Here is a 23,490-nt window from a genome sequence, read left to right on the forward strand (position 1 = left end):
GCCAACTGTGCATGCATAAATGGATTAAAATGAGTACATTGCAGTGTAAAGGAACTAGAGGACTGTATAGTGTGGCACAGGTAAGCAGCGTGTTTTTTCTTGGGGGGGGGGGGGTCATTGCTTGCTCCTGTCTTCATACATTACTACCAATGTGCCATCATTGAGCTGCACATTTCCTGCTGTGTTGTCTGTCTACGTGTGTATTTCTGTGCTAGTTTCGTGCATTGTATGCTATAGGTACCTTAAGAATTCAATGGAAGTCCACTGGAGCTTTAAATGAAAGGGAAATGCATGTCAGAGTGCTACCACAATACCACCGTGAACAGAATTCACAGCGAAAGAGTTGGGTAAGTTTCTCTGGGTTTTGTTTTCTAAGTTCACCAACGCAGGGAAAACAGCTAGCTGGTACTGACTTGCAAGTAAGCTTAGGGAGGTTAAAAAACAAAAAACGCAGCCAGGATAATTATAGGTTTCCAACATCATTGATTGTCATGTTGTTCCTACTTTACAGAAGTTGCAGTGTGAACATGCTAGTGTAATGCAACATAAAAGTAACTTTTCATGCGCATAAATGTCGAGATATCAGACACATTCATGCAGTCTGCACTCTTTGCCTCACAAATGAACTCTTGACTCGGGCTCTATCGCAAGTTTACCACGCATGTGACCTTCTCTTTTAGCTTTGTAACATGGCAAAGTTGGATAGACCACTGAAAAGCGTTCCTTGCGATGCGCTTCACTGACTCGATTTGGACGCACGGCACTACTATTCGAGAACGTTCTAAGTGTTGGCGTCCCGTTTCCTGAACGTTTTGTACTTCCTGGTAGTTAGCATTCTGCCACGCTTTACTAAGCCTTGCTGCTCGGAAATTTCGCTTTATTAACGTTTGTATGTGACTATCTTTTCCTTTGTGTGTCCGCCCAAGGATTTTGGCGCCATTCGCAGCGTTCTGGTCAATGTATCTTCCAGTCGAGGCGTAATTAAAACGTAATATTCCTTTGAACGAAACAGTCAGCGTACAAAGCGCTGTGCCTTTTCTACGCAACGACGCAGGGCAGTGGGAAGAAACGAAACGTTTGCGAAACGTTCGCAGCCCATGGAAACGAGTTGGCGAAAGACGTAGTGCACATGCGTCGGCATGACGCATACGCTTTGAAGAAATAGTTCTCACTTACGACGCAGGTATATTCTTTCTTACGAATAACACTTATCAATGAAAGCAAGAATTTGTAAAGTACACGTTTCTTTTTCTTTTTCTCTACTAGAAATGTGGCACTAACTGTTTGTAAATAAAAAAGTACGGCGGGAGTTACCCGAAGGCGGAGTGATACATTGCAATACCTGGTGGCGGCCGTCATCGGGATGATTAGCAGTACGAATATGGCGGTTGCGAGTGCGCAAAATAACGCGGATGGTGTTAAACCCAAGCACGGGAAAGTTATTTTGTTACTAGAGAACTGCATTTTGCCGCCCGAGAGACTGCTTTCAACCCCTTCAAATGCCGACGGATTGGACAGCAACGCCGAGACCGACCTGAGGATACTGGGATGTGAGCTCATTCAAACGTCCGGCAAGCTGCTACGGCTACCTCAGGTAAATACCTTTACCTCGTTCTTGATCGTGCCTGGTGTTCTCTCGGCTGCTGCCCGTGAATTCATCATTTTCCGAACGCGTTTCGTCCCCTTATAGGCTCGAGAATGCAGATATTCGGGACAATAATTGCTAAGCCTAACGAGTTGGATTGCGACCTTGTGTCGTAAGCGAATCGCAGTCCCTCATTTTTTTCCAACCTCGTGGGGAGGTCAGTGCGCTAAATGTTTGAGTGTGATTCGTAGTAACCTCCCGTTTGTTTTTTATTCTTAAAATGCATTGCGCTGCCTCGATCGAGGTGCACGTTGTAATCAGGTGAGCGACGTACGATTCCTTGCAGCCCCAGCGAGCTACTTCCGTGAGGACGTTGGCCCTGTGTTTTCCCGTCGACGTAGTAGCTAGGTCCGCTGTTTTGCGACGATAAAGTCCCGCTCATCTCTAATCTCATTGTGATGAGTTCGCCGCTGTGGGAGTATCTCGAAACTCGCGAATTGCCGTTTTTTCTTGCGTGTCTGTTATCTTACCCGGAAACAAACAAACAAAAAAGAAGCTCCCCTGTGGAATAATTTGATAGCTACGTCAGCGTCCTAGATGAACGAGCTCTTCTTTTTCTTTTATAGGTTGCAATGGCGACTGGTCAAGTGCTGTTCCATAGGTTCTATTTTTCCAAGTCTTTCGTCCGTCACAGCATGGAGGTAAGGAACGACAACGAGGGGAAAAATTTGCACGTGTTTTTTTGCATGAATCTGTCACTGCCGAGATTTATACATTTGCCTCCGTGTTGCTAGCTGTGCTAAATGGGCATATTTTATCTTTTATTCAGATTGTGGCCATGGCATGTATAACGCTAGCGTCCAAAATCGAAGAGGCACCCAGGAGAATAAGGGATGTGGTCAACATCTTCCACCACATCAAACAAGTTAAGGGAGCAAAGTGAGTTTTCTGGCACACTTTTTTACCAATGCAATATTGGAAACTGGTGTCGCTAGATATTACAGCTAGATGTCTGGTGAAGTTTGTTTCTACCACGACCTATTGTACTCCTGACCTGCCCAGATGTCCCCTCTCCAGCGCCCACGTTCTAGTTCATACCTCCTGCCGCTAGGGATGTAACCTACGAGCGTTGTGTTACTAGTCGGCACCTGTTCACTGACGTCCGCCTTAACGCTTGTGGTGATGTTTCGCCAGCGCAGAGCGCTCATATCGTGTAATTATTATGCATAAATGCAAAATACTTCGAAAATAAAATACGGAAAGTGATTTAGGTTTTTTTTTTTTTTGCTAGCATTTAAAAGGACACAGCCGTCCTACACTATGCAAGTCTACGGCTTCTCACGTTAGTCACCCAGTGCGTAGTAAATACTTAACTGCGCTGAATAGCTTACAAGACCCTCAGTCTAAGTTTGCAGAAACAGTCACATAATGCCGGCAGTTCCAGCGCCGTCCAAACGGTCGCAATGTAGCAGATGAACAGGTTATAGGTAGCGCCACCTATGGCGAGCAGTTGAACGAGAGCGGGGACGCGCGCTCCCATAAGAACCCCGCTGTCTGGGCAGGTCAGGAGTACAGTAGGTCGTGGTTTCTACAAAAAAATGCTCTTGTAAAAATAGCAGGCAGTTTGACAAATAAAATCTATTAGTAGGTGTCAAAAATAAGTCCAATGTTGTGCGAAATAGATGCAACTCTCGGTATGAAGCAGCTTGCGCCTTAGCGCATTGACAATTTTATTTTCTACTCGTGAGGCGCTGGCATGTCTCCCCCCACCCACAAACGATTTCTCAGTTTTTGACGTCTTGCGACATCACAGTGAACAAAGTTTTCGAGTCGACGTACACATGTGCGGCCGTTTTCAGCATTGATGGAAATGCTTGCAGTAAAAGTTCTCTGTTAGAATCCAAGCAATTAGAATATTGCTGAAACACGTTCAATTACCAGGTTCGCATGTGTTTTCAACGCTGGCTTAGTACCGACATTGAACCACTTCATATTAGAAAGCAGTTAAAGTGACTGCATGTCAAGCATATAATTAAGCGTAACGGACATTCTGATTAGTTTTTCTCTGGCGTTTCGGTTAATGCTGAATTTACATGTGACCTGTTAGTGTGAATAAAACTAGGAACATGTTATTATTGTTACTCTGAGGATTACGAGACGCCCGAGTACCTGCTGTAAAATGCTTTCATTTTTTTAATGGGACCTCTTAAGAAAGGAAAAAATTGAGACACATTTGTTTAAATGCAGTGTCCTACTTTTGTTTTGTACAGAACCATACAGCCGCTGATTCTAGACCAGAATTACATTAACCTCAAGAACCAAGTGATAAAGGCTGAGAGAAGGGTGCTGAAGGAGCTTGGCTTCTGCGTCCATGTCAAGCACCCACACAAGGTGAGGCCGATTTGGGGTGCTTTCATTCCAGCAGCTAGTTGCTGAATCGGGAGTTTCGTAACATGCATGTTTCTAGTGCGCTCTTGTAGGGACATCAACCTTTATTCAGGCCTTCTGAGGGCAGGGCATAGAGTCTAATGTGGATGTTAGCATTGTCCGAGACTTTTAACGCCTTTGCATAAAGCCAGCGTATCCTTGAAATTACATAGATTTCTTATATTGGTACACGGGGTCTTGCACTAATGTGAGGTTGTGCCATAGCCTTGATGGCACACTCCCCTCCATGCCACCTTTGGTACCTGTCGCAAGCTCAGTGAACTGGCATATGTTTTACCGCAATCATGCACACAAAGTGTCTTGCTAAAAGCCATGAAAATGTGCATTCCCTCTTTTTATACTGTTTCACACAAAAAATAGGTGGCCCCCTTCAGTGTAAGGGGGACAAGGATAGCACAGTCAGCACTGCAGAGCGCTTGAGGAACTAGCAACCACTGTATGAGCTGAAGGAAGTTGCAGCCAGCTATTGCTGTTCACATTTTTAGGGTGTAGTTTAACAATAGTCTCTAGTATTGGTCTCGGCAGGTGCACTTTATCAGCAGTGTGTACTAGTAGCCTGAGGTAATGGTTTTAAGAGCTTTGTCGCAGCTAATGGTCATTCTGTTAACGCTAGCACGGCAGAACTGTTACTGGCTGGCCTTGGACGTTTTATCAAAGTCACTGCGCCATGTGGAAACCATTTTTTTTCCTTTGGTTTACTTGTTGAATGACAGGGAGGCCACATGATCAGGAGAAGCTTCGGCAGGGTTACTGTTGCAGGGCCCTACCCTTACTTTAGGAAATGCGTCGTCCTGTGGGTTCAAACATGAAGGCGCCTGCGAGTTGTGCGAGGACCCAGAAGTGCCAGTTCAGCTTTGCTTGTGTGTGAGGCTGACATGCTTTTTGCATTGTTGCTTTTCATGTAACCCTTTTTTTTTTTTTTTTAACTTCCCAGCTTGCTCATGTGCTTTTGTTTTTGCTGTGCAGCGGTCTCAAACAGGCATTGAGCCACAATGATAGCAAGCGTGGTACGCTGCAGTGTGTTCAGATGCTACGAGCACTGGATTAAAAATTTACTCTTCAGGCTATACGAAAAATCAAAAACTGGAGCGGTCGGTTATGGCTTACGAAAGCTTGTTTGACACCACTAGTAGCTTTGCTTTTCTACATTTAGAAAACACATAATGCCATGTTTAGCTACATTTAAGCTTACCTGCTGATGATATGAGTTCTAAATAGCTGACTTGTTTGGGCAAAGATGTCATTGGTTCAATGCATTTATCCAAAAGTGTGACAAGCTGTAGGAGTATTTCTGCATCACTGCTTGCATGTGGGCTTCACGTCTTGTTTTCGGTTACAACAGAACACTGGAGAGAAAAAAAAAAAGATGGGTATAGATCAGAACAGGACAAGCTGTTTGTTATTTCTTTCTTTCGTACATTTGTCTCCCTCCTGTTCTAAATGCATTCATAGGGCAGACAGAAACATGCATATCACTTAGTATTAGGAGCAGCATGAAAGCGAGATTTATTGAGCTGTTCGTCTTGGCCTAGATTTAGCCAGCAGAGGGAAGTATAACGGGGAACACATTCATATTCAGCTTTAATGCACAGAACTGTTCTTTAGGTTTTGAAACGTAGGCATATTATGTTAAATCGTTATTTGGACATGGCAGAAGGATTTTGTGCTGTTTGGCCTTGGGTCAGGCCACAGTTTCACCTGACCTTTGGAACTGCACTCATCTTGCCTTGGTGAACGCCACGCCTGCACTTCAGAAGGTGCATGGGTGATTGAGTGATTTGCGGAAAGCTGCTCGGAGATTCACACCTGTTACACTCATTTGCACTGTGGTCAAACAAGTCGCGTGACTGCCTTAAATTCACAAAATCTTACTTAACCATGCTATTGCATTTTACTGTAGTATGCAGTGTTCTCAACAGCTGACATTCAAATAAATCGTATCTGGAAGGGTTTGTTAGCAGTCAGCTGGTCTCCTGCCTTTCATCGTATTTTGGATTTCTGTTGGAGCATGTTACAATGGGTGAGGTGAAACTCGCTGTTAGGTATCCAGGCCAATTTTTGTCTGCAGTGTTTTAAGGATGTGTCGGCGATGTGGGAACGCGCTTGGCAGCTCGGTTAGGCCGTATTTGGTGGCAACCATGAGATTGTCAGGGGGAGGCTTAAGTGTAGGTGAGCATGGTAGATGTTTTAACAGGTTCCGAGAGAAGCCCAAATACCCAGGTGAAAAACATGTGGTCGAAGCTCTCGTCAGCGGCTCCGCAGTTGTCTATAACTCGTGTGTTTGGGATGTTTCAGATTATTGTCACGTTATTGCAAGTGTTGGACTGTGAGAAGAATATGAAGTTGATGCAGGCAGCCTGGTAAGCATTGCACATTTTTTCCATCCTCTTATTGTTGTTAACGATAAAGCACTCTTCCTGCTGTTTCACTCTGTGCATGTGTAACAGAAGGCCGTGAAATGTTGAATTTGAGTGAAAAAAAAGGAAGTGGGAAGGGTTTACATGAAAGCAACACGTTTCTGAAAGGTTGCTGTGCTGCATTAGAGAGGTTGTGCAGTCTTCCAGCTATGTGCAGCCTACCAGTGTGGGCTTTACACTTCAGGAAGTGTTATGCCCAAACGGGAGGTTGTGTGTACATTTCACGGCTTTTGAAAGCATACTGAGAAGGCGTTCTGCAAGCGTTCGAGCTCTCACTTGTTGTACGTGCGCTCCCCTCATTGAGATGGCATCCCGCACTAAGCTAGGTAAGCAAAGCCACGGTAGTAATTGTCAGCTGCCTTTCTTTTGCATTTGTCTCTACAAAGGTTTCGTCTTATGGGTTGCTGTTAATTGCTGATGAGTGTAGCCAAATGATTATGCGAAGCAACCGCTTTTTTGAAATAGCCTGGGTTGGATTACCTGGGTGACATCCTAGATCACTTTTGTTTTGCCACTGCCTATTATTACGTTTATCACGGTTGTTGAGTGATTCTGTTGTAAGGTGCTTGTTGTGCTATGTTATGCCGAACTTTCTTGTGATGGACTTCACTCAATTTCTGTACAGGTAGGACCTGTTGTGTATTTGTCATTTTTTTCTTCTTGCTGTGAGAAGAAGTGAAAGATCAATAAAATTGTATAACAGCCAGGAAACATGTACTTTGTGTCTGCGCGTAAAGATTGCATGCCACCCTGCATTTCTGAGGGTAATGAGGTCTCCTTGCAGCTATTGATCCTTTGCGCGAGTGATCGCGATGTGTTGTGTGCGAGAAGAGAAACAGAAATAGAGAAATTCACCTGTCGGGTTCTTGCTGGTGTGTTGCATTTGTGTGCCTTCTGTGTTGTTGTGTGCGTGAGCCCTTGTGGTGGTGACTGGCATTAATGGGTTGACTTCTGGGTTTTCACCTAACAGAGCTTAGGTGAGCTGACTGAGGTGGTAAGTAGGTGCAATACACCTGAGAGAGAAAGAGAGCCACCCTGCCAGCGGCGTGCCCAACCCACCTGGGAAGAGAGAGAATGCCTGGCACACAACGCGGGTGCTTCCTCCTCTCCCCCGTCCGGGCAGGACGCACTCGGCCGGTGGACTGGGTCCCTCCCTGCCCCTCGCATTCGGGCCCGCCCCCTGTGCCTGGTGTGCGTTTGTTTGGTGGCCCTTGTGCTCTGATGCCTCCTCACTCTCTTTGTCTGTGACGCCACTCCTGACCCACTTAGTGCCTCCCCTCCCTTCCGCTTTCTTTCTTTTCTGTGTCACTAGTCTAAGGCTCAGCCCTTCTTTTGAGGGAAATGTTTAGGCATTAGCCTAGCATAGCTGCACTAGGTAGATGTTGTAGAGCAAGTGCCACAAAGCGCAGTCACAACCCGTGCCTTGGTGCAGGGTAGTGCTCGTCATTGTAGTCGCCGCAGCTTAATGAGCTAGCAGAGAGAACAGATCTTTTGAGGACACCTGATTTATTTTATTAGACAGTGGATGCCCATGTTCGTACGAGACATTTGAGCTCGGCTACAGCTGAACATTACTGAGCCAGCAGCATTGAAGGTCGTCGCCACCGCTGTTGTGATGCACGGTTAATCGATTGCCAAGATTGCCCATGAGGAGTCGGTGAAGCTTGTTAAGTCATCATTGGTGGAAGGTCGGGGGTTGGGGTTGGCCAAGTGCACATGCCTTACTTAAAGTTGTAGAGAAGTAGTCGCAGAAGCCGAGCCAGCGGCAAGTATCGGAAGGAGCGAATATGCTTAACTAGGGTTTGCAGATGTGCTAGCAGTGAGGGAAGCTGTGTCACCACCCTTCACTTGGTCGAGGGCGAGTGCTTGAAACGATTGTAGTTTGGCAGTCACTTGAGCCAAACTTACAGAAAGTCTTGGAAGCGAGGTGAACTGAGATCCACTCCTTGGGGGGTTGTAGTTCAGAAAAATTGCTCACTGAGCTGGCAGCAAAAAAGAGGCTGGCTTCACCCTTCTGATTGTTGAAGATAAATGCTATAAGGGCCTCTTCCGTTGATGGTATCGTTTTGTACAGATTGCCCTATGCTAGATGCAGAGCTTCTATTATTAACCCTTGTTTTTGGTACGATGTCAACACGACTCTCGTGAAGAATTGATCAGTAGAAAAGATTGTAAGCACCTGAACTGTAGCTTGTAGAAATAGCAGCAAACAATGCCGTCTTCTGAAATGTGGCACCTTTCATTCCCTCTTTCACATGAACTGTGACGTATTGTATCTTGCCAAACTAGCTAAGTGTGCTGTTTTACTACTTGCTTCATTGCTGCCGAATGCTAATGTGACAAGAATCTCAAAAATAATAATGCAACTGAGACACTGGCTAACAAGATAAAGGCTTAAAATTTGAACAGTGGTCAGGAACAGGGGATGTTGTATAAAGCTTCATTTAAATTGCAATTAGTGAAGTGGTACTGTGTTAACGTTAGGCCATGTGTCGCAGCGCATAGACTAAAGCTTATTGCTAAGCTAGAATCGGGAGGGTGTCTTTCTGGAAGGGGCTCACTTGCTTTATTTTACCTTACGTTGCCTTTTAGAATTCGAAATTCGAACACAGAAATCTGTAAACTGAAAAACATAGAAGCCTACTGAATGGTGAGATAGCAATAATTAAATTAGCCTTCAGAACATGGCTTTATTTCATTGCATTTAAGTGTGCCATATCTGTAAACATTTATTAATGTTTGTAAAAAAACGTCAGACTGTTGTTTTGATTTTGCAATCAACTGGTTAAACATGAAGATGGCTCGGGTTTGCCCAAGGGGCTGGGGATATCTGGCTAGGAAGCGTTATTTTCTGCTGAACGTTTTTACTGCTACGTCACTTCTGCAGTTGGTGGTGCTAGTGTAATGCATCTCGCGCATTATCCTTGGCTTTTATGTGAGATCATTCCAGTTATGTATACTCTGGACGTTTGAAAGACAGCATGGTTGACACATTGTGGTGGTTGCATCAGAGTCGGTACGTATTACAAAGTGTGATCGTGCATCACGTATATCTCGGGAATATCGCTTTATTTTTTTCCCCTTGTGACTATTGTGGTGAAGCCTCTGCGGAAAATGGGGCGCTCACGAAGAGAGGCCCGCGCACCGGAGAAGGATTTGTTACTGTCGCGGATTTGGAACTTTTCTGCCCTCTGGAGAGCTTCCCTTGCTTCCGGGGAAGCGTTCCTGAGGTGCCTCACTCCGATGTGCCGTCCAGTGCGCTTTCGCGAACGCCCCATGTTAGCCGTCCCCCGTGCACTTTTCTTTTTTGCGTGCGCGCCTGGACGCACGGCGTCGGCCGCGCGTGCCGGGACAATGACTGCACGTGAGAAGGCTCCTCAGCCGTGGCTCTCTCCCTTTGCTGCCCATTGATGGCACAAAGGAGCGGGCCACGCGTTTGTTTGTGATGCTGCCTGCCTGCTCTTTATTCCTGGTCTTCAACGAGAAGATTGCGTGGTGCTCGGACAGTTCACGGCCAGCGTTGGATCCTTCGACGGTTCGCCGACAGCACTGGACTTACGGACTGACTCTGCAGGGAGGCTGATAAGCCGCCAGTTGTTATATGTGGGAGCGGCGATATCGCTTCACGCAGACTGCCACCGCCAACTGTGCTGACAGGGAGAGTCCCCTTCAGGCTCTCCAGGTATGCACACGCTCTCCTATTGTTTTTTTTTTTTGGAAAGCATGGCAGGTTTCGGAGGGGTTGGTGTGATGCTTGAAGCACAGGAAGAGCTTTCAGGGTGGTGTTGTGATCAGTGGCAGGAACGAACTTTTTTCAGTGTGCCTCCCTACTAAAGACTTTTGGGGGGTGGTGGATTCAGTGATCCCGTCGTCGGAATCTTCCCTTGGCTCGACCCAACGGACTGACCAACTGGACTTGGTGCTCGGACACTCGTGCGTCTCAACCGTAGCGTCGTCGTCCTCTTTTTGCCCTGCCTTTGGCAGTTTGTGTGTGATGTCATGCCGACTGGAAAGGTGGGTGACCATACCTGTGGACTCTCTTTTCTGTATCCCTGCAGTTTACCATTAGCATTAGCTCTCTAATGTCTCTGGAAAAGACTGTTGAAGGTGACACGCTGGCTTGACTTTGTAAAAAAAAAACGCTTTTAATGGTTGTCCTCATTTAACAAAAGTGAGACGCCGCAACACTGGCAGGAGCCCCTTCTCGGTATGCTGTGTCCTTCGCTTGTGCCGTCACTTGATGTGCCCGAAACTTGTGGCGCTGCCTTTCGATCGTTTGTGCTCATGATCTCTTTCTTGTCTTAGTGCAGGAACTACATGAACGACAGCCTGCGCACTGACATCTTTGTCCGCTACAGTCCCGAGACGATAGCCTGTGCCTGCATTTACCTCAGTGCAAGGTTGCTACAGGTGAGAGATCTGCTTCCGAGTGGTGCTGCCACGCTTCCAAAGGAAGTGTATGGCGTTCAGTGTGGCTGTGCATCAACTTGTGGTCGAAAGCTCTAGAGTGTCATTTTTTAAAAATTTTTTTACGATACTGTTGCAGATTGCACTGCCCAACCAGCCTCCGTGGTATGCAGTCTTTAATGTTCAAGAGGAGGACATCCAGGACACCTGCAGAAGGATTCTGGGCATCTACTGTAGAAAGGTGTGTGTCACTTTTATCAACCCTTTGTAAGCAACTACATATAACTTAGATTACTATTCTCGATTGGCCGCAGTTTCTGTACTAACTCGCAGCAGTGCGGCGAAAAGTGTCGCGTTGCCACAGGCATTTGTTTTATGCTGCTCTTCAAGTCTTGTTCCTTTACACAAGAAGCAGTATCTTTGTGTTCTTTTACGTTAAGTTTTGAACGTGCCTTTCGCACTTTCCTAATAAAACGGGTCATTGTGACTAGGCTTACTTGTTCAACAGCCCACTGTTGATTCAACTTAGTTAATTCAGTGTCTACCAAGTTGTCCTCGGTTGCAGCTGTAGACTTATTTCGATCCTGGAATTGGTCTAGGAGTGGGTAACCATCATGTTTGCGATCTTTGTGTAATTTGATTATTACAGAATGAGGTGTAAGTAGACCGAATGGGGGATGTTACGTTGTGGTTCACGACCACTTGAATCCATTCTGCGAAAATAATTTCGCTAGTTGCATCTTTTCCTTATTGCCAATACCTGAGGCATATTTCAGAAATGTAGCCCACACACAACGTTTAACATCAAATGCCACTGCCTCAACTGCATTCAAAATATAGGAGGGTTGCACAGGGGCATGGCCCGCGAGATGGCGCCAGCGTCGAAAAGGCAGCGCGTCCATCTTTGTGGTCCCCCTCGCCCGGCCGGCCCGGCAAGCAGTCACATGAACATGATCGCGGGTGCGCGTCCGTGCGAGATTCTTGAGGTCCAACAATGGTGAGCTGTGCCGTATTTGGTTGCTACAACCACTCGAAAAAGAAGCCTGGTCATGAGAACGCGTCTGTTGTCCATACCCAAAGTTATTGTAAACAAATGCAAGTACACGAAAGACGTCACGCAGCGACGAAGAGCGGAGTGGCTCCGACGCATCAATCGAAAAGACTTGGATGGCTGCTTGCGAGTGTCGAACCTGAAAAAGCGGTGCAGCATCTGTCAACGTTAGCAGGTGGCCGCTGCGTCATTCAAATAACAGCAAAAAACGAAGTAGCATTGGAACAAAACTAGAAAAATTCGGGGACCCTTAAGCTTTGCTTTTAAGAGTCGAATGCAACAGTGATACCCTTAGCTTTAACTTTTTCAGATGAAAAAAATATTTTTCTTAACCGCACCCATTTCGAAGAACGATCGCTAGTTCTCTCGTGTTCCTAGGACACGGTAACCTGTTGAGGTCCGGATGGAATGCGAGTAAACGGCCACTTTTGGTCAATCGGCTAGGATTCAATCAATCGAGACAGTAGGTGATCTCCAGGCGCGCAACTGCCCGACGCGTGTCGTTGGACCCTGCAGCAAAGATCATTTTCGATCGCAAGAGGCTTGGGTTCAAGCACGAACGAACTATGCCACATGTATCACCCTACAGGTGCTCGCAAAGGGTGAAGCCCTTCCGCACAAAGAGAATTTATGAAGCGACACTACCGCGGCGACAAAAATAGTTCGTCCGAGCACTGAGCAAGGGGAGTGTGAAGCATGAGCACCACTCACGTTTCTGACGACGACGTGGCGGCCATCTCCGAGGTCTCGAACTTGTGGCTGTTGGACCATCCGCTAGTCACGTAATTGTGGGCGTCCATCGATTTATAGGCTTTAAGCTTGTCTCTTGTTGCGAAGCTTGTGCCATTAACAAGGTAGTCCCTAATGTCCGTGAGCTCGATGCAAGGATAATACTTCACGTCACACATAGCTTCATCGCTGCTGAAGTCGAACAGCTCGATGCCGCCGCAGAGGTGAACCTTATGTTCAAAGCGAAGTTTTGCCGGACCCCGGAGGTCACACGCATAGGCACTCAGCCGCATTTCACGAAGGTACCGTAGCAGCATGCACACGTTCGCGCGCACAACCTCTCGCCACTTTGAAAGGAGCGCGCCACCACAGATTGCAGACATGGCGGCAGTGGCAGACGCCGCTGGCGCCCCAAGCAGACGACATCACTTGCAACCCTCCTATGCATAAGTCATCACGAGTCATAGGGCTCGTGATGACTTATGTTGATTGGTAGGTGGTGTTGAGATTATGCCTCTCTGGCTGTCTCAACAATCTCGTTCGAATTGGTTGGTGGGAGTTGGAGGCATTTCTTTTTGTCTACATGTGTGTTGAAAGAAGAGTTGCGCAAATGCGCTTTGCAGCATGAGTGATGTCGCCTACTGTGCTAACAGCCCGACGCGGAGGCCCTGGAGAAGAAAGTCGAGGAGCTGAAGAAAGCACACATGGAAGCCAAGCTGCGGGCCAAGCTAGCCTCGGGAATCTCAACACCTACCCTCGGTAATGGCTCCAGCTTTTCACCTAGCTCTAGGAACAGTAAGTGTCGTGCCACCCCTGTCAATTTTTTTTTTTTTTTTTGTTATTCACTTGGTGTTATGTTCACTATTGGTATTGGAAGTCCCTTTCGGGTGCTGTGGCTTGCTTGGGTTTTTGGGAATGCTAAGTGTTGCATGTCTGCAGTTTCCTCGGTAAGGTGCTTTTATGCTTCTGCTGCCATTTCTGCGAGCAACTCTTGAGAAATTGCTCAGAATGTGTCAATGAACTGATATAGGTGTATTGCTTCTGTGAGCATTGCAGCTTTATATGTTGGAGATTCTAACAAAGCTAGCAATGGTCAAAGGGATAATTGAGAACCACCCATTTGTAGCACTAAGCCACAAGGAAATCCATACGGATTCTATTGTTGCTTCGTGCAACGGACTAGTGGTTGTCACTTGTCCCTTTTATAACGCTTCCACTATCTTGTGGGATTCCGCAAAACTCGTTTGCCATAAAGCTAGCAATGTTGAGGGCATTGTTTGTAGCATTGTTGGTTCGCTGAGCAATCCAGTTCCAACAGCATCGCGGCATCGCTTCTCGCCTCTCGTAGGTGTAATGTATCAGGATGGCTGAAGCTTCGCGTATTTTACAGCATAGCATTTCATAATTCAACCGTGCCGATATGACCACATGCTAATAAATTGATCACCGCGTCATCCCGCGAAAGAGATGCTCTTTCTTTGACACTGTTGCTGCCTTATAACCCAAGAGTAGCAAAGCCTGGCTGACTAGTTGCCAAATGCACTTCATCCGTGAGCCAAGCCATGTAAACTCGAGTCACTAGGTTGAAATTTCTGCATTTGTTGTTCGTGTTGCCTCTCCCCTATGTGCAGGCCTTGTTCATTTGCATATTAAGTAATGACGTGGTCTGGAGTATATCAGTCAAATACAAAACCAAACAAAATTAGTGCATTTCTTTTGTTTAAGCAGCCATTACAATTTCAGCTATTTCCATTTACCAAGATACTATTGTATTTTTTGCCTTTCACCGAGTAATTTGACTTTTGTAGTGAGTGTATCATCATGAGTGGGGTGATTCCCGTCCAACTTACAAGCCAGTTGCTTGACGTGAAGGGTGATTGATCGGCTGTCATTCCTGTACAGTCCTTGCTTGTTGCTTGACTCTGATGTTGTTTTTTCTTCCTTTTTAAGCAGATTCACCGCGGCAGTCGCCCATACTAGACTCGACGACGAAAAAGAAGGAAGAAGCAAAACCTGCAGTTGAGCGAAGTCCCAGGTATGTGAAGTTTTATTTGGTGCTAATGTTATTTGGGGGCGAGGTTCAGAAGCTGCTGATAAATACTTAAGGGGAGACGCTCCTCGAAACAACTTTTTTTTAATTTTTTGTAATAGAGGCTTGAAAATTCTGTTATATGTATAGTTTTTCATGCAGATTTCAAATATGTCATTACTTTCCATGTAGCTGCTACAGTTGTTGAGTTATGTCATACACAATGGCAAAATGTTACACTTTTTGCGGGAACCCTTTTATGTACTAAACTTTCAGTAAAATCATTGTGTTGAATCTTATTCGACTCTTTGTAGACTGTAGAGTGCCAATATCTATCCAGATATTCCACAGAGATAATGGAACTAATAAAAAAAAATTGTACTCTGTAACTGATTATTTTCAGTCTCCTTTGAAACAGTAACCGAATATTTTCACAAGTAATGCTGATAGATATTGCAATTTCAAGTAGATATTTGCATTCTACATGTCTTGAAGAATACGTGTGCCAAGTTTCGTTACTATACAATAAATATAAGTTTATAAAAGGCTGCCCGGAAAACGTGAAATTGTCGAAAAAAATGAAAATGAGAAAAACAAGTTTGAAAGTTTGAGACGTTGGCATTTATCAGAAAAAACACTATTTACATCAAATTAGGCCAGAATCCGCCGCCACGTGTGCGTGGACGAAAGTGTAGACTCGGGGCAATCGGAATTTTCACAACACAGTTCGAGGAATGCCGAAAGTTCTTTGCGCTTTCCAGCCGCCTCTCGGACGCCGAGCTTCCGTTCGCGGCAAGTTGGCCGTGCCGAACCCGCCACAAGTGCCGTGAGCGCGCCGATTTCGCAAAGCATCGTGTTGACAGTTGGAGCACCTACCGGTCTAGGCTCACTCTCAAAGAATCCAATCTTCTTTTGGGATGCACTGATAAATTCCACAGCAGCGTCAATTTCACAACCACTGTCGCGGGGTTCGGTGTCGGCGTTAGGCCTATCCGATATCGGAGCGTCGGGGGCATCGTCCATCGCTGTCGCTTTGGGAAGCGTCCGACGCCGTTTCCCTCGATACTTGTGGCGAGTCCTGAACTTTCGAACATCAGAACTGCGCTTTTTAGGGCTTGCCATGGCACGAAAATACAGAAGAAACGCTGAACAACTCGGTCGCGGCGTTCGAGGCTTCATTCTTTTGCCGGGGAGATGGGAGGGAGGAGGGGGTGGAGCGCGCCGCCGTCCAATGGCGGCCTCGCGCTGCGTGCCGCGAAATTCAAAACGCTCGACGTACGCGTTGTTTTTCCTCGTTTTTTCTTTATTCTGCGTGAAGATACGAGACTAACCCCTGGTGTATTGTGGAGAAGACAGCTTTACGCTGCATGCGGGCAGGATTGCAAATGGCGGGCACCGCGTCATTTTCGCAACAGAAGGACGCAAACTACACCATTTTTCGCGACTTTTGCGCATTTCTCGCGTCACTGCTTCTCACTTGGAAGCCTTTTTAGATAATTTCTCGTGCGAATTTGAGCTTGATATTTTCAGAAATAAAAGATTATAGTCCAAGGATGCCAATACAGCCGAAAAAAAAAACCCAAATTTTTTTCGGAAAACCGCGACTTTTCGACCCGCGTCTCCCCTTAAGGTTAGAAGGGCATCGCATCATGTGAGAACAATATCTACAAATGCCTGATAGAGCTTCCAGGGTATACTTAAAAATATGCTGCTACAGTAAAAGCTCGTTAATTCGACACCCGTTAATTCGGAAATTCGGATAATTCGGACGGCTCTATTGGTCCCGGCCAAAGTGCATGTTAATCTATGGGACCAAACCTTCGTTAATTCGTCAGAATTGGGCTCCGCACCGCTTAATTCGGACAAATTCTGATGGCTGCCGCTACACAAATGTGTGGTAAAGCAGCGCTGGCACCACTGGGGCGAAACCGAAACTTGAGTGACATCGCCATCGTCATCAACTAGTGGGGGCGATCGCAGCGTCACCGAACGTCGGCGTCTTCTTTCTTCGCTCCACTGCGCCTCCCCGACGCCATTTTCCCTTGTGTTGTGTCGGCACCGTCTCCTCTTGTGACCGTGTTTACATGTGAGGCCCGAGCATGCGGCAGTAGCCGACGGTGACTGCCCGACCTTCGATGCTGTCCTTCCCACAGATATGACCCTTCAGGACTACATCGCGATTGATGATTGTGTCGCCACGACTGGTCTCCTGCCCGATCAAGAAATTATTAATGATGTCGTGACCTCATCGCACCTCACAGGAAGTCTCGGAGGCGCTTTTGATATTAGAGGGCGTTTGCCTGAGCACTTCCGACAGTTTGCGTGCTGTTGGCCATTTGGAAAAGTTAAGAAAAATTGTAATGTAAGCCGGAATCTGCGTGAAAACGCAGACGACCATTACAAAATACTTCAGCAAATAAAGGTATGCTTCTCCAACTTGATTTTAATGTTGTTTTTCCTGTTCATTCGTTAATTCGGCATTCGGTTAATTCGGACATTTTTTCCGGTCCCGTGAAATCCGAATTAACGAGCTTTTACTGTATCGAAAAAAATCATCTGGGAAAAATCCCCCGTATTTTTGTTAATGACCATCATATGACACGTCGCTGTTTTGATGAAGACTTTTGAAATGAAGACTGATGCACTGAGAACTGTGGGAATAATGTCTTTTGTACACTGAGGGTTCAGTTGTGGGTAGTTGAATGGAGCCACTTGCTAATTTAGTCTATTAAGGGGAGACTCTGGTCTTCTAAAAAAAACTTTTGTTTATTGTCATATTCAAATGAAATTTTCAGGCAATGTATATTTTAACCTGCTATAAACAGATATGCAATCCATTTTTTCTTAGCTCAAGTAGTTTTTGAGATATTAAATAAATAATGAATGATCAAATTGCCCAATTGTTTTGCAATTTAATCATTGAATATCCTAGAAAACTTGATATGGCCATATTCTAGAACAATCAAGGATCACAACTAAACCATTACTGTAATTTTAGCTATATTTTTATAAAAGTTATTGCCATCTGTAATGTAATGGTTGGGAACATGAAAATTTTTATCAGTTTTATCAGCATATAAAAAATTTTCTCTTGACCAAGTCCATAATTTAGTAGTATTATTCTGTACAGGAACTCATAAGCTTTCAATTGCAACAAGAATCATTCGAATCGGATCACAAGATCAAAAGATACTGTGGGCAACAGTGTAGCACATAGGCGAAAAACGGATTTTGAGAAAACTCAAAAAGAAGTTTGAAGACTTGGTACAGGTTTCTTCTTGCTGCTAAAAAGCAACAGATGGAAGTCCTTTTCGCTCTAGAAGCCACCAGGCACATAATCACTATCATTTTCTTTCACACGCCTCCTCTTCATGGCATTCCTGAAGTTTTCTGCTCTGGTATGCTTCTTGTCACATGCCGCTAGCCGCCGCTGGTCCTTTTCTAGACACCTTTCAACATCTGTGCTGCCTTGACTCAAATGCAGCTCCTTCAAAATGGCCTCAGAGGCACGTTTCTTTCCGGCATTGAACCGGGCGACTGCTTCCGCACCAGCAGTTTCGACTGTGAAGAGCGAGGCGTGTTTGGTTTTTGGCACAAGCGACCAGATTACTGAATGAAGGCTCTCATTTGAATTCTGAGTTTTGCCTCGTTGACAGCGCTCCAACAGCTTCTGATCTGAGAGGCGAGTGTACACTGGGAGGAGGGCTTCAGCAACGTATTCAGGGAGGTTGTACTGGTGCTTGGGAGGAGCCTGCTGCCTGGCCACTGCCTTGTTGTGTGCACACCATGATTCTTCGCCTTTTGGGCACCGTGAATGTTGTGGCTTTGTATCTGTGGAAGTCACATGATAGTACGTGGCAAGGACAGCATTCTCCATCTCATCAATGTTTCCCTGGTGTGCCTTGAGTGCCCAGCCATAATAATTCGTAAGCTTTGTAACAAGCTCAGCAGTGAGCTTGCCTTTGCCACCGAGGCTTGGCCGACCTTCCCCTTTGCTCTTCTGCAAGAGGTTTCTCAGTGCAGCACCCATTCGTTTATGAATGTGATTAACACAATCTTCCTTTTCGATGGGCACAAAGCCATACACTTTCTCCTCCTGAAGGCTGTTGAAAGCGCGGCTATCTCTGTCGCACAACATCGTTGTGTAACGCAGTCCATGTTTTTCAAGGGACCGGCCAAACAGAATTTTGGCAGCCTCCACCTCCATTTGGCCAGGCTTGCTCGAAGAGTTTTTTTGGCACTTATGTCGAGCTCGCCACTCACTGTATCGTGGGTCACCGTCCTTGGGGCCGATTTCGCAACCCAAACAGAAGTTCGATAGAACTTTGAAGTCCAGCACGTATCCCGAAAAGAGTTCGATCACAGTTCCCACACAAATGTGTGACAGGTGTCCACGAGTGAGCCAAGTCCCGTCAAATGAAACTGCGATATTGCCGGGGTTCCCGAAGTTCAGTTCGGAATACCGTATAAACGCGTGTAAGGGCCGCACCCGTGTAAGGGCCGCACCCCGTTTTTTTGAAGTGCATATTCTAAAAAAAAAAAAAAATCCGCGTAAGGGCCGCACCCACACTTTCCTCAACCAATACGTATTCAAAATGCGCGCGCGCGTAAGCTTCTAGGCGTAGTCGATAGATGGCGCAAGGAAACGCAACCATCATCATCGTCACCATATTCGTGTTAAGATGTTCGTGAAGTGGGCTAAAAATTTTAACTTTTTTATTAGTATTATAGACCCGCCAACTAAAGGTTAAAGCAGGATTTTATCTTTAGCTTCTCACATCTCTATAGAAACGCGCTATCGGCGCTATCCATATCGGCATTAGCATCACCAACATTGGCATGGTGTTCGCGTTGGCATTCGCGTTGTTCGGTTTGTGCAGTTCAGCCAGCCATTTGCTGTAGTTTTCTGCACTGTTCGATGACCTTCGTGCTAGCTTGTTTTCTACACGGCGTTCACGTTTTGGCAAGATGGGCAAGTACCTGAATAGCTACACTGCTGGCTATAAGTTGAAGGTGATCGAGTATGCTCTCGAGCATGGGAAACGTGCCGCCGGCAGAAAATTCGACGTTGACGAGAAGTGTGTTCGACATCGGTGTGCTCAAAAAGAAGCCTTGCGAAACACCAACAGCAGTAAGCGCACTTTCCGAGGAGAGCAGTGCAAGTTTCCCGATTTGGAAGAAGGCTTGCTCCGCTATGTGACTGAAGTGCGGAATGATGGTCTTGCACTCACAACGGACATGCTGCGTGTGAAGGGATTAGCCTTGGCGACTGTACTTGGGTGGATCCTATCTGCGTGGAGCTCGGTGTCGACGGACATTGTGTCCCGAAGTTTTAGAGTCGCCGGGATATCTAACAGCTTGGATGGCACGGAAGATGACTGCTTGTGGGTTGACGGCGCTTCGCAGCACACCATCTCATCTCGGACTCCAAGTCTGAGGACTCGCCGAGTGACGACGATTGAGCACGTATGTCGCAAGAAATGTCGTATACTGCAATAAACGCTCTTCGCTCGCTAACTGGTGCGTTTTTACTTAAAAAAAAAAAAATGACGCGTGTATGGGCCGCACCCTGAAAATTGGCCCTCATTTCTTGAAAAAAAAGTGCGGCCCTTACACGCGTTTATACGGTAGATGGCCTTCACAGCTGTCGCGCACTCACTCATGACGCCCGCGGATGCGTTCACAGCGGCAGGGTTCATCTTTGTTTTTACGTAGTTTTGGTAGGTTTTGTTGTCCATACCGCGACGAGAAACGTTCAGCGCCGAGAAAATGTCGTTTAGCACGGTCTGCCCATTGCCCGTGCTCATAGCTGCCCGAGCAGCAAGCACATTCACCTCGAATGGGTTGCAGGTCGCATTCCCCCCTGCTCTCGGCGAGCTCCATCCGGTGCTGACATCTCCACAGACGGCACAGTTCACCACTATTTTAACTGCCACTCCGTACTCACGGTCGCCTCTTGAAACGTTCAAAGGGCCGGAGCAGAATTCGCACTTCGCGCACCGAAGCAGTTGGTTCAGCAGCGGTAGGCTTAGCAGCGTAAAGTCAGTGCCGCACCCTGCCGCTTCCGGGGAATCTCCGATAAGCGACTGCTTTCGGCGGGTAGCTGATAATGAAGACAGCTTCTGACGTTGCTCTTCTGCGCGATGCTCAATAGCCACTTTCTCAGCTTCTGAGACAAGAAGCGTGTCGACGCGCATTGTCCTCGACGTGCCGTTGGCCACAGGCATTGCTTGCGCGGCCGCAGCTTCGGTGGATGTCGTATACCCGCTGGCGCATGTGGCAGAGCTCGTCGCCGTCGATCCACTCGATGCTGCTTTAGGTATCCGAGACCGACGCTTGCGTTTTTTGCCGTAGGCATGAGCCGTCGCGAACTTGCGTCGCCCGCCAGCCATCGTCGCGTCCGAACAATTTTTAACAAGGCGTCTCACATTGTCGGGCAGACGAAACTCCGGTCGTCCAATCAGAGAGCAGGATTCACCCCCACGTGGTACAAACGCGCCAATGCCGCGCGAGTATTTCCTCTTTTTCGGTGGCGTGCAGCTCCATAGTCGCCAGACCTAGAGGTGTTTTCTCGCTAGAAACGGAATGTAGAAGAATTCAGCTCTCGAATGATTCCAAAATGGCCGCGCTGCGGCCAACGGTTACCGCAGACGACGGCATCGAATTTGCCTGTTTTCAGGGGGCGTTTTCGAGCGCAAGCGATCATGAAGCTCTCTTTAGAGCGCAATAAGAAAATAAATACTCGGCAGAACGCGTTAATATCGCAGCAATAGATTCTTTAGGACGTCTAGATTGCGAAAAAAAATATTTCAAAAAGTCGATTTTTTGGCGATTTTTTGTTCTAGAAGACCCGTGTCTCCCCTTAAGCTTTTGCTTAATTAAAGGGGTTCTGACTTAATCTTTGGAAGGCCAGTTTACTCTGCCATACAAATCTCCTGTATGCAGATACGGCTCTGAGCAAGTGTGAACCTCAGCAAATGCTAAGATATTTTGATATTAAGGTCAGTTTTTCCATGGCGCACCTACCAACATTGACACTAGGTTGACGTCAGGCTACAGTACTAATTTTGGTGATTTCACGTAGCAGTATGGCTAGTTGTGATGACATCGGGTACCAAAAACTCCCAATATGGCCGCATGTACGTCACCAATGGAGCCACAGTGCAGAGCGGCCGTGGAAATGTCACTATATATAATGTGCGAGCACATGACAAGAAGCTCATACCGTGTTGTGACGTCAGGGTACAGTAGGAACAGAAAGTAACTTTTAAAAACATACTGTAATTACTTTTTCAGGGTGCACTCGCGCTTAGCACTACCTTTTCTAGGCTCTTGAGGGCTTCGCTTTTCATTTAGCGCAAGAAAACAACTGAAAATTTTGGTTTCAGTACCCCTTAACATCCAATTTTCATTTTGCAAAGGTACTCTGTCACAACAAATAAAGGTGAAAATCTGACATTCTTTCAAGCAGACATCTTTATGCATTACGGGGATAATCTACATTCATGCAATATTAAACTGCAATAGCCGGTATGTGTGGGGCATGTAACAAATGAAGTTTTTCTCTTTTTGTTGAAACTGCTGTGCTTGTCAGAAATGGTCATATGTTGTGTGTGGAAGTGTGTAAACGATGGGTGCTTTCAATGATGGAACCATTCCACACGAGCTAGTCAAATGTATTGGAACGATGTGGGTACATTTGATGTCGAATGTAATGTTAGCGTCTCTTGCTTTGGATTATGTATTGGACATAATGCCGCTTTTTGGCATGTTGTTTCAAGTTGCTCTGTCACTGCCTCGGTGCTTGCGCAAGAGTAACTACAAACCTCACCGAGCAGTCACAAGGTCCTCTGCTCTCGTTTGCGACAGGTTTTGCTCATGCGTTCCCTTGCTCTGGCCTTCCCAGGGTGGACCGCACTGCCTCCAACCACATTCCTGGAACGGGGACCAAGCGGAAAGCCAGCCCGTCGTCGCCATCCTCTTCCCCGGTGCGCAGCCGGAAGGAGAACTCTCGCCAGGGCCACTCCAGCTCGTCGAGCAATGGCAGCAGTCCTCCTTCCTTGGCCGCCCCTACCCGAGGACGCACCCCACCTCGGAGCTACAAGGATTCTGGCTCGGGGTTGAGCTCTCCCGTTAGGTAGGCTGCGTCATTTTGTTCACTCTAGGTGGGCAGATTCGAATGGTGTCCTCTGCCGCTTCCCGGTTTGACCCTCTAAAAGGGGTGTTCCCACGGGACGACTGTGCCAGGGGTTATGGGTGGAGCTTTCTGTGATGTAGCTGCTCCCTCTTTCCTGCGAGTCAGGGTCACATGACTCTGCCAAGTAGTTGCAGAGTGCTTCTCCCTCCTACAGTACACAAAATGTACAGTTGAACCGATGTATAAGGACAAGATATTTAAAAAATATTTTAGATTACTGCTACATCCCAGTATCCATTATGGGTAACAAGAATGTGCACCTTTTTGCAAAATTGTGCTGTACCAGTTGCTTCTTAGAAATTAGGTGAAAAATCTGATTTAGATGCATGTGATTCATGCTGCGCAGGTCCAAGCTTGAAGATGGACGGTCCAAAGACAGCTCCAACTCAAAGCGACACAGTTCTCACAAGCGGAAGCGTAGCGCCTCTTCGCGTTCTCGCAGCCGGTCCCCATCACACAGGCATGGCAGCAAGAAGAGCTCATCCAGCAGCCACCGGTCATCGCGGCACAAGTCATCACCCGGCCATAGCGAACACAATCACCGCCGTCACCGCTCTTCGTCCAAAAAGGAGCGCTCCAGGGAAGGCCGGAACCATCGTACAGCCATAACAGCCCGGAGGTGAAAGG

The 23,490-nt window shown here is 46.7% G+C and overlaps 1 protein-coding gene across 2 annotated transcripts; it reads left to right on the forward strand.

Moving 5' to 3' along the window:
• The first annotated feature begins 1,327 nt into the window (after positions 1–1,327).
• LOC119389841 (cyclin-L1) lies at positions 1,328–23,490 on the forward strand. Of its 2 annotated transcripts, none has more exons than XM_037657239.2 (11): positions 1,328–1,594; positions 2,212–2,286; positions 2,415–2,524; positions 3,856–3,976; positions 6,329–6,393; positions 10,761–10,860; positions 10,997–11,098; positions 13,291–13,432; positions 14,588–14,672; positions 22,573–22,803; positions 23,210–23,490. In XM_037657239.2, the coding sequence occupies exons 1-11, from the start codon at positions 1,364–1,366 to the stop codon at positions 23,484–23,486; spliced, it is 1,539 nt and encodes a 512-aa protein (XP_037513167.1). In that variant the 5' UTR covers positions 1,328–1,363; the 3' UTR covers positions 23,487–23,490. The 2 variants fall into 2 exon arrangements, with proteins under 2 accessions (XP_037513167.1, XP_037513168.1); XM_037657240.2 differs by having other exon boundaries at positions 14,591–14,672; positions 23,210–23,488.

The sequence above is a fragment of the Rhipicephalus sanguineus genome, chromosome 4 (genome assembly GCF_013339695.2).
Source record: "Rhipicephalus sanguineus isolate Rsan-2018 chromosome 4, BIME_Rsan_1.4, whole genome shotgun sequence".
Taxonomy (NCBI): domain Eukaryota; kingdom Metazoa; phylum Arthropoda; class Arachnida; order Ixodida; family Ixodidae; genus Rhipicephalus; species Rhipicephalus sanguineus.